Source organism: Mobula hypostoma, chromosome 5 (assembly GCF_963921235.1).
Source record: "Mobula hypostoma chromosome 5, sMobHyp1.1, whole genome shotgun sequence".
Classification (NCBI taxonomy): domain Eukaryota; kingdom Metazoa; phylum Chordata; class Chondrichthyes; order Myliobatiformes; family Myliobatidae; genus Mobula; species Mobula hypostoma.
In genome coordinates, this window is record NC_086101.1 from 151,422,179 (window position 1) to 151,433,932 (window position 11,754).

General features: G+C 42.8%; 1 protein-coding gene across 1 annotated transcript in view; it reads right to left on the reverse strand.

The window, feature by feature from the left end:
- The window catches only part of LOC134347076 (E3 ubiquitin-protein ligase UHRF1-like), a 142,637-nt gene extending 131,227 nt beyond the window's left edge, over window positions 1-11,410 (reverse strand). Inside the window, exon 1 of the mRNA XM_063049183.1 lies at window positions 11,087-11,410. Coding sequence (XP_062905253.1) covers window positions 11,087-11,239 — 153 coding nt within the window. The 5' untranslated portion in view covers window positions 11,240-11,410. The remainder of the gene's footprint in view (window positions 1-11,086) is intronic.
- Between the last annotated feature and the right edge of the window lie 344 nt (window positions 11,411-11,754).

Consider the following 11,754-nt stretch of genomic DNA (forward strand, 5'->3'; position numbering starts at 1 on the left):
ACAGAATCTGACCCTATGGCTCAGAAGGGTAGGGAAAGGAGGAGGAAGGCAGTAGTGATAGGGGACTCTATAGTTAGGGGGTCAGACAGACGATTCTGTGGACACAGGAAAGAAACTTGGATGGTAGTTTACCTCCCAGGTGTCAGGGTCCGGGATGTTTCAGATCACGTCCAAGATATCCTGCAGTGGGAGGGAGAACAGCCAGAGGTCGCGGTACATATTGATACCAACAACATAGGTAGGAAAAGGGAAGAGGTCCTGAAAACAGTCTACAGGGAGTTAGGAAGGAAGTTGAGAAGCAGGACCGCAAAGGTAGTAACCTCGGGATTACTGCCTGTGCCGTGCGACAGCGAGTACAGGAATAGAATGAGGTGGAGGATAAATGCATGGCTGAGGGACTGGAACAGGGGGCAGGGATTCAGATTTCTGGATCATTGGGACCTCTTTTGGGGCAGGTGTGACCTGTACAAAAAGGACAGGTTGTACTTGAATCCCAAGTAGACCAACATCCTGGTGGGGAGGTTTGCTAAGGCTATTGGGGAGAGTTTAAACTAGAATTGTTGGGGGGTGGGAACCGAACTGAAGAGATGGAGGAAGAGGCGGTTGGCTCACAAATAGAGAAAGCTTGGAGACAGTGTGTGAGGGAGGACAGGCAGGTGATAGAGAAGGGACACGCTCAGACTGACGATTTGAGATGTGTCTATTTTAACACAAGGAGTATTGTGACCAAAGCGGATGAGCTTAGAGCGAGGATCAGTACTTGGAGCTATGATGTGCTGGCCATTACAGAGACTTGGATGGTTCAGGGACAGGAATGGTTACTTCAAGTGCCGGGTTTTATATGTTTCAGGAAGGACAGGGAGGGAGGCAAAAGAGGTGGGGGCATGGCACTGTTGATCAGAGATAGTGTCACGGCTGCAGAAAAGGTGGACATCATGGAGTCTACGGAGTCTCTGTGGGTGGAGGTTAGGAACAGGAAGGGGTCAACAACTTTACTGGGTGTTTTTTATAGGCCACCCAATAGTAACAGGGATATCGAGGAGCAGATATGGAAACAGATCCTGGAAAGGTGTAATAATAAGAGTTGTCGTGATGGGAGATTTCAATTTCCCAAATATCAATTGGCATCTCCCTAGAGCAAGGGGTTTAGATGGGGTGGAGTTTGTTAAGTGTGTTCAGGAAGGTTTCTTGACACAATATGTAGATAAGCCTACAACAGGAGAGACTGTACTTGATTCGGTACTGGGCAATGAACCTGGTCAGGTGTCAGATCTCTCAGTAGGAAAGCATTTTGGAGATAGTGATCATAATTCTATCTCCTTTACAATGGCATTGGAGAGAGATAAGAACAGACAAGTTAGAAAAGCATTTAATTGGAGTAAGGGGAATTATGAGGCTATCAGGCAGGAGACTAGAAGCATAAATTGGAAACAGATGTTCTCAGGGAAAAGTACGGAAGAAATGTGGCAAATGTTCAGGGGATATTTGTATGGAGTTCTGCAAAGGTACGTTCCAACGAGACAGGGAAGTTATGGTAGGGTACAGGAACCGTGGTGTACAAAGCCTGTAATAAATCTAGTCTAGAAGAAAAGCTTAGAAAAGGTTCAGAGAGCTAGGTAATGTTAGAGATCTAGAAGATTGTAAGGCTAACAGGAAGGAGCTTAAAGAAGGAAATTAGGAGAGCCGGGGGGGGGGGGGGGGGGGCCATGAGAAGACCTTGGCAGGCAGGAGTAAGGAACACCCCAAGGCATTCTGTACGTAAGTGAAGAGCAAGAGGGTAAGATATGAAAGAATAGGACCTATCAAGTGTGGCAGTGGGAAAGTGCGTATGGAACTGGAGGAAATAGCAGAGGTATTTAATGAATACTTTACTTCAGTATTCACTATGGAAAAGGATTTTGATGATACTGATGACTTGCAGCAGACTGAAAAGCTTGAGCATGTAGATATTAAGAAAGAGGATGTGCTGGAGCTTTTGGAAAGCATCAAGTTGGATAAGCTTCCGGGATCAGATGAGATGTACCCCAGGCTACTGTGGGAGGCGAGGGAGGAGATTGCTGAGCCTCTGGCGATGATCTTTGAATCATCAATGGGGACGGGAGAGGTTCTGGAGGATTGGAGGGTTGCAGATGTTGTTCCTTTATTCAAGAAAGGGACTAGAGATAGCCCAGGAAATTATAGGCCAGCGAGTCTTGCTTCAGTGGTTGGTAAATTGATGGAGAAGATCCTGAGAGGCAGGATTTATGAACATTTGGAGAGGTATAATATGATTAGGAATAGTCAGCATGGCTTTGTCAAGGGCAGGTTATGCCTTACGAGCCTGATTGAATTTACATTGATAAAGGAAGAGCAGTAGATGTAGTGTACAGTCGGCCCTCCTTATCCACGAAGGATTGGTTCCAGGACCCCTCGCGGATACCAAAAAACGCGGATGCTCATGTCCCTTATTCAACCTGTCTAATTGCGGTGGACTTAGGACCCAGCAGAACCCCGGACCTTATTTAACCTGTCTCAGTGCGGTGGTCATTAGGACCCGGCAGTGGAGCTCTGAATCCGCAGTGTTTCTGTTCACGAAAATAATCATGATCATCATCGAAAATAAAGTGGAAATAATAAAGCGACCAGAAAGAAATGAAACGCCATCGGTCATTGGAAAAGTGTTAGGCTACAGTCGGTCAACGATCAGAACAATTTTACAGGATAAATGATAAAGGCCCTGCCCCAATGAAAGCTACAATTATTACTAAGCAACGCAGTGGTTTAATTATTGGGTTTTGGGGTTTTGGGTTTTTGATCCTCCACATCAAGCCCACAAGGATGGAGAGCGCACTCAGGAGCAATCTGCCACTGGATCGAACTCGGGAGCTTCCGTTCCCAAGCCCGGCGCTGAAATATACATTTCTTAAGTGTTTTATATGCATAGAAAGGTAAAATATGTACTATATACTAAGACAAATGTTTGACTAACTGACGTTAAATAATACCAGATGTACCTGTTCCAATTTACTTAGTACGAGAACTTCTGTTTTTTTTTATCCCGATCCACGATAACCTACGCACATCCTCCCATATACTTTAAATCATCTCTAGATAACTTATAATACCTAATATAATGTAAATGCTATGTAAAATAGTTGTAATACTACATTGTTAAGGGAGCAACACACATCAAAGATGCTGGTGAACGCAGAAGGTCAGGCAGCATCACTAGGAAGAGGTACAGTCGACATTTCAGGCCGAGACCCTTCGTCAGGACTGAAACGTCGACTGTACCTCTTCCTAGAGATGCTGCCTGACCTGCTGCGTTCACCAGCAACTTTGACGTGTGTTGCTTGAATTTCCAGCATCTGCAGAATTCCTCGTATTTGCGTTGATTGTTTAGGGAGTAATGACAAAAAAAAAGTCTGTACATGCTTGAACAACAAGTGCTGGAAGAGCACTTTCGGGTTTTTCGATTCGCGGTTGGTTGAATTCGCGCATACGGAACTCGCGGATAAGGAGGGCCGACTGTATATGGATTTCAGCAAAGCATTTGATAAGGTACCCCATGCAAGGCTTATTGAGAAAGTAAGGAGGCATGGGATCCAAGGGGACATTGCTTTGTGGATCCAGAACTGGCTTGCCCACAGAAGGCAAAGAGTGGTTGTAGACGGGTCATATTCTGCATGGAAGTCGGTCACCAGCGGAGTGCCTCAGGGATCTGTTCTGGGACTCTTACTCTTCGTGATTTTTATAAATGACCTGTATGAGGAAATGGAGGAATGGGTTAGTAAGTTTGCTGATGACACAAAGGTTAGAGGTATTGTGGATAGTGTGGAGGACTGTCAGAGGTTACAGCAGGACATTGACAGGATGCAAAACTGGATTGAGAAGTGGCAAATGGAGCTCAACCCAGATAAGTGTGAAGTGGTTCATTTGGGTAGGTCAAATATGATGGCAGAATATAGTATTAATGGTAATACTGGCAGTGTGGCGGATCAGAGGGATCTTGGGGTCCAAGTCCATAGGATACTCAAAGCAGCTGCGCAGGTTGACTCTGTGGTTAAGAAGGCATACTTATTGGCCTTCATTAAGCACGGAATTGAATTTAGGAGCCAAGAGGTAATGTTGCAGCTATATAGGGCCCTGGTCAGACCCCACTTGGAGTACTGTACTCAATTCTGGTCGCCTCACTACAGGAAGGATGTGGAAGCCATAGAAAAAGTGCAGAGAAGATTTACAAGGATGTTGCCTGGATTGGGGAGCATGCCTTATGAAAACAAGTTCAGTGAACTCGGCCTTTTCTCCCTGGAGCGACGGAGGATGAGAGGTGACCTGATAGAGGTGTATAAGATGCTGAGAGGCACTGATTGTGTGGATAGTCAGAGGCTTTTTCCCAGGGCTGAAATGGTTGCCACAAGAGGACACAGGTTTAAGGGGCTGGGGAGCAGGTACAGAGGAGATGTCAGAGGTAAGTTTTTTTTTATTAAACACAGAGAGTGGTGAGTGCATGGAATGGGCTCCCAGCAACAATGGTGGAGGCGGATACGATAGGGTCCTCTAAGAGACTTTTGGATAAGTACATGGAGCTTAGAAAAATAGAGGGCAATGGGTAAGCCTAGTAATTTTTAAGGTAGAGACATATTCGGCACAACTTTGGGGGTCGAAGGCCTGTATTGTACTGTAGGTCTTCCATGTTCCTATGTGGAAGAACAAAGCTAATGCACACTGGATGGTCTAAATCAGTGGTTTCCAAAATGGTTGAAATCACCCCCCCTGGGGCAGAAGGGAGTTTCTCAGTGGATGATACAGAAGGTTGCAGGCTTCACTTAAGAAATGGATTACTTATTATAAGCACATGATCCTCAGTGCCTCATAAATGATTACAATGATCACGTAATCGCCTCATTTCTCGCTAATGCACTGTTCTCTGAGACTCTGCTCGAAGTGCGTTATGGTTGTTGAAAATCAATGTGACACTCCCATATTTGCCATGAGAATTCCAATGAAATAAATTGTGTTATTTCCCTCATCACACAGTGACTTGATTCCTGTGAATTAGAGTATGTCATTCAATGGGGTAAAGGTCAGAATCTGCCCTTTCGAAAGATCTTAATCACATTTTTCTAGCCCACTGCCCAACCAAGTTATCACTGCCCCACTTTACAGAGTCAGGTTTTACCTGTACTATGATGACATCATAACTTTCCCATTTATTGATCGCAGCGCTTGAGGTTGGATTTAAATAATAGTGATTGACAGTGGTAATTAATCCATAACGAAAATGGCAAAAGCAGACCAAACAAACAAGAAGTGCAGACATTATCATGTGGAGTACCTGAAATGTGGATTTATACCAGCATCAAATTGTTATTTGCAAGTGGAGTAGAAACATATACAAAGGGGGAGTCAATATTTCTGGTTGTTGAGCACTTTTTTTTAAAAAGAGAAAGACATTCTGCTCACCAGCTTTCTTGGCTTGTGCAGTAGATGGGATACCATCAATGACAGGACACTACCGTGGGTTACTAACTTTCTTAAAAGAAGCTATATTTAACGTATTTACCATTCTCTGTGTAATTCACAGACAACAACTTGCCACAAAAAGATCAAATGCACAAATTAAATACTTTCATCACAGCAGTAAATAAAATCAAGTCCCGTGCTCTCAATTCTCAACTGTTTTGAGAGCTTTGTATTGAGAATGATGAACAGTTTGAACATTTGTTGTTGCACACAGAAGTCAGATGGCTTTCAAAAGGAAACAGCCTGAGACAATTTATGTGCTTTTTGAAACTCTGATAAAATTTTTTGAAAACTCAAATGCTTCATTCAGTAATTGACTCATGAGTTTTAAGGTTGACGTTGCTTATTTGTCAGAATTATTTGCAAAGTTTAATGAAGTCAATCTTCAATTGCAGGGAAATCATGTGAATCTTATCAAAGTCAAATCAGTCTTCTCCACACTTCCGTCCAAGTTAACTCTATTTTAAAGTGCAACACTGGCCATCACAACCTTCCTAGATCCCTTTGTTCGACAACACTTCTCAGTGCCCTACCACTCCCTGGTTTGTCCAACCGAAGAGCAACACCTTGCATTTGTCTGCATTAAATTCCATCTGCCATTTTTCAGCCCATTTTCCCATCTGATCCAGATCCCTCTGTAAGCCATAATAGCCTTCTTCACTGACCACTACACCCCCATTCTTGGTGCCATCTGCAAATTCGCTGATGCAGTTAACCACATTATCATCCAGCTGACAAACAACGGACCTAGCACTCCGCTAGTCAGAGGCCTCCAGTCAGAGGGGAAACCTTCTGCTACCACTCTGGCTTTTTCCACAAAGCTAATGTCTAATCCAATTCACTACCTTATCATGAATGCTGAGCAACTGAACCTCAATGATCAAACTCTGATGCGGGACCTGTCATATGCCTTGCTGAAGTCCATGCAGACAACATCCACTGCCTTGCATTCATCCACTTTCTTTTCCTTGAAAATCTCAGCAAGATTCTTTAGACTTGACCTACCACACACAAAGAATGCTGACCATCCTTAATCAGTCTGTGTCTATCTAAATATATTTGGTCCCTTAGAATACCTTCCATTAACTCTTACCACTGCTGACGTTAAGCTCAGCAGCCTATAATTTCCTGTATTTTCTGTATTTCTTTCTTTGTAACAACCACACATTCGGTCTTCTTACAGTTGATGGTCAACCTTCTCTTTGCACTTTAACAATTTTATCAAGTACTTCTTGGAACTTCTCTTTAAAAGTAGGAATTAACAGGAAGGATGGGGAAAAACTGATCTCACTACAAAATGACTTTGAGCTGAGGCGAAGGTTCAAAAAAAAAAAAATCATATTAGGACTTTGGTTGCAGAAAGAAATCTCTAAACACTATCCTGCACTGGGACAAAAGGTCAAAATGTTCTATATTGCCTTTCCAACATCATACTTAGCAGAGCATGGTTTCAGTACAGTCACCCACCCAACTTCTTTCAAAGCAACAAAACACACTGCAAAGTACTGAACATGGAGATCTGACAGACCTTCTGAGTGACATTCAACCTGATATTGAAAAGATGATGCCATTGCACCAAGCCTATTCATCTCATTAAAAAGTTAAAAAGCGAGTAGTGAATAGTTGAATCAGAATCTGGTTTAATATAACTGGCATACGTCATGAAATTTGCTGTTTTGCAGTAGCAGTACATTGCAATAAATAATAAAAACCATTAATAGTACTGGGATACTAATGTATGCTCTAAAATTGCTGTTAAAAATAGGTTCACTGTAATCAAATACTAATTTTATTTGTAGCTTTAAACAGATTTTTTTTGCAATTATTTGTCACCGCTTTGAATCTACAGTTCCTATTTTCTTTCACTACATATTGTAAATCAAAGTTCTTTACAGCTTATATGTAATGGCCGGAAAGGGAGAGGAGGGGCTGGGGAGTCAAGGGGCAGTATCTCAAAGGTCTGGAAACCACTGTTCTGCGTGTATGGATTCTAACCTCTAACTCCTATGATCCTTCATTACCTTACAATATACAAACTGTTCTGCATATTAAAGAAAAATATTTTGCAAGATTTTTCCATTTTCATTTTTTCCCACATGATACTGCCTTATAATCGTAACCATATAATTCAGTTTCCAAAAGCCTTACAGGTACATTGTACATTTATCTGCAGCACCTAGTCCAATTTGGAAAATTCCATTGTATAAAAATCTGCAGTGAACAACTCCAAAGCTGCAAACCAACAAAATGGAAACTTCAGTTACTTAAGCTGGTTTGATATGTGAATTCATGAACTAACATGAAAAAGGCCCCCTTCTGGCAACCCAAGCAATAATGAAAAATGTTGTAATTTGATTAAAGTGAGCACCACAGTGCCTCCTTTAAGAACACCAGCAACAAAACAAACAATTCTAAAGATGAAGCAAATGAACAGACTGAAAGGAATATCGCATCATAAAATCTCAAGTTTGCTTTCTTGTAAAAGTACTGATGCTACAGTCTAGTTCTATGTACCTGCAACAATATAACCATCTTCTGAGTGTTGTGCATATATTACTAAATAATTATCTTCCGCTCTGCACCCAAATTCTCAGATGCATTGCTTTTAATCAGAGCAGAAAGTAATAGAAAACATGGTTTGCAAATAATCAAACACATCTTTCACCAGTGCTCTCTCTTCCACAACTCATTTACACCACATCACATATTGCTAAAAGTAACACGTCCAGAATGAAGAGATATTTATCAGTATTTACAGACCAAACATTCAGCATGTCTGGGAGCATCCATGGAAAGAGAACAATGTTTCAAGTTTCGTTCTTTCTCAGTTTTACAGTCTTTAACCTGAAACAGTTTCTTTTTCCATTGATTGTCCTACTAACTTGATTGAATATGTTCACCAGCTGACGAGGGTGATTTTTAAAGGCAGAGCTGTGGATGTTGTCTACATGGATTTTAGTAAGATGCTTGAGAAGGTCCCTCAGGCTCATCTAGAAGATTAAGCTGCACGTGATCCATGGCGAATTGGCCATTTGGATTCAGAACTGCCTTGCCCATGGAAGACAAAGGGTAGTGGTTGAAGGGACTTATTCCAACTGAAAGTCTGTCATTAATGGTGTTCTGCAGTGATCTGTACTGGGATCTCTGCTGTTTGTAATGTATGTACATGACCTGGATGAAAATGTAGTTGGGTGGGCTAGTGAGTTTGTGGATGATACTAGAACTGGTTGTGTTGTGGACAGCATAAAAATTGGCAAAGAATACAGCGGGATATAGATCAGTTACAGATACGGGCAGAGAAATGGCAAGTGGAATTTATCCCAGCCAAATGTGAAGCTTTGTACCTTGGGGAGGGGGAGATCAAATGCAAGGAGACAGTACACTGTTAAAGGTAAGATCCTTAACAGAGTTGATGAGCAGAGAGAACTTGGGGTCCAAGTTCATAGCTCCTTGAAAGTGGCTACACACATTGATAGGATAAGGCAGCATATGGCCACTTGCCTTTACTAGACCAGGCACTGGGTTCAAAAGTCTTGGTGCAGCTTTATAAAACTCTAGTTCCATATCCTGGTCATCCTATTACAGAAAGGATGTTGAAGCTTTGGAGAGAGTACAGAAGAGGTTTACCAGGATGTTGCCTGGAATTGAGGGGTGTGCTGTAATGAGATGTTGGACAACTTGGTTTGCTTTTTCTGGAGTGGCGGAGGCTGAAGGGAGATCTGGTAGAGGTTTATAAGGTAGAGCAGACAGTCAATATCTTTTTCCAAGGGTTGAAATGTGTAATACCAGGGGACATGCATTTAAGGTCAGAGGGTGTAATTTCAAAGGAGATATGAGGAGCAAGTGTTTTCTTTAAACACCAGAGAGTGGTGGGTACCTAGTACGTGCTGCCAGGGGTGATGGTAAAGGCAGAAACATCAGAGACTTTTAAGAGACATTTAGATAGGCACATGAATGTGAGGAAAATGTAAAGATACGGAAGTGTGCAGGCAGAAGAGATTAGTTTAGTTGGCTGTTTGATTACTAATTTAATTGGTTCAGCACAACATTGCGGGCCAAAGCAATCCTGTGCTATACCATTTCATGATACTTTATTTCAGAGTTTTGACATTTGCAGTTTTTTTTTTAATTTTTGTGTTCATTCAGTACATTAACACCTTCAACATTTTTTCTCACCCTAATCCGACTATTATCTGAAACTGGAGGAAATCAGACCTAACGTAACTTGCATATGTAAAATCACAAAAGCTGCAGATGCTAAAAATCTAAATAGAAGTAGATGGAAACATTCAGTAGGTCAGGCAGTTCCGAAGAAAGATCTTCGACTGAAAGCTTTAACTCCGTTTTATTCTCCACGGATACTGCCTCAACTGCAGTTTTCCCATCATTTTCTGTTTTTACTAATGTGATGTTTATGAATGAACAGAAATACAAGCCAAGCATACAGGTAATTTCTGATGTAATCTGCCCAGAATCCTCAAGATGATCACGTGTTAGGGGGAAAGCCTTCTTCTACGACTCCCCAGTTTGGAAATTCACTGTTGCACAAAAAAGTGAAAAAAAAACTACCAAGCGAGATGTTCAAGTTTCTCGTCCTATGAGGGAATCCAGACTAATGTGTTGAATACATTTTGGAACTGATTTAGTTTCCAGTCTAGCCTCGCTCCCACCCTCTGACCGGGGAAGGAGAAGCGAGCTCCGAGTCCACAGACGGGGACGGGAGTGGGGGGGTTGGGGATAAGGTTTTCACAGCAGAAGACCTGCTAGAGGGCGACATGAGCAGTAATCTCCCCAACATGAGCCCCAGGGTACAGTACATATTCCGTGCAACGACTCGGGTACCGCACATTTACAAGGCCCTTCAGCAGATTAGCCCGCCGAACATGTCGAATGCTCCCGTTTTTCTTTTAAGTAATCCGCCAAACTGGTTTTCCGGTTTTATTAACATTGGATGGGGAGATCAATAACCGAGCGATCCAACAGCTCCGCAATAGAGCGGCAGCTGCTGTTTCATTCTAACATCAGGAAATGGGCCAACCACCACACACCCCCACCCACCCCTTTTTCCAGTAGTTCCCGCCGCTCATCTCCCCCTACGCCCTCCCTCCTCCGGGCCTGTGTTTGAACATGTTGAGCCAGGTCCCGGGCAGAGCAGCGAGTAATTCCGCTGCTCGGATCGACTCGCCATGCTTGGAGCAGTGCCCGAGGGATTTTGGAGCAGGATCAGCGGAACTGGTTCGGGCCGTCCTACAACACCACCGCCGACCCGCACCAAGAGAACCATCCTGTACCCTACAAATAAAGCCCCACAAGCCAGCTATTCTGTTCTGAATGCAGAATAAATTTTTAAAATAACAAGATAAAAAACAACAATTTGCATTTTGCGCTGAATTGCTTCCTTTCCTCACTCCTTGTCTTGCTGAAAGGAATGTCGTAGCAACCAGTCGCATATTCATGTCCGGTTGCAATGGGGGGGGGTAAAACATCATTGTTTTGGGGGTTACACTGTAGTTAAACAGGAAGCAAATGCGGTTTCAGTGCATCTCGCTGGTTCTCTGGAGGGGGTTTATTTCGCATTTACCTGCTTGCCTCTGTAAAACAGACGCTGACACTCCGGGTTCACATTGAAGCTCTCTTGGATCTTTAACCTCAGCGACTCAATTTTGGTCAATCTGGATAGATCGTCAATGCAGCGGGTTTGCTTGCCGTCGATAGTCCGCACTTGAATCCACATTTTTCCTCCTCTCTTCCTCTTTTAACCCAAAGCAAAACAATAAAATGGAAAGAATACCATCAGCCCTGCAACTGGTTACAGGCGAAAAGGGAGGGAAAAATTAAACTGGGAATAAGATTTAAAAAAAAACAAAAATCTCCTCCTCTTCCTGCTGCAGCTAATAGTCTCTGTGTTGTTTACTGAACTAGGAACAGGCAGACACACATGGGTTCACGGCGCGCCAAGCAAATCTCGCGAACATATGATAATTAATTCTACATGGGGGGGTGCAATCGAGAGAGAAAAATAAGAATTCATTTTCGGTCGTTTCAACTTTCAGGCGCATTTTCCCCCTCAAAGTAAATGAATGAAATAGTGCATGTCACCGAGGGCAGGACAACGGTACTCCCTCGATCATGAGGTAAATTTCTTGCCCCTCTAGTTCTCCGCTCTGCTGTGATCTCGTTTCGGGTTACCGGGCTTTTGCTTTTGGCGGGCTGTGGAAAAAAAACAAAATATTTCGCTTATTCTTGCCA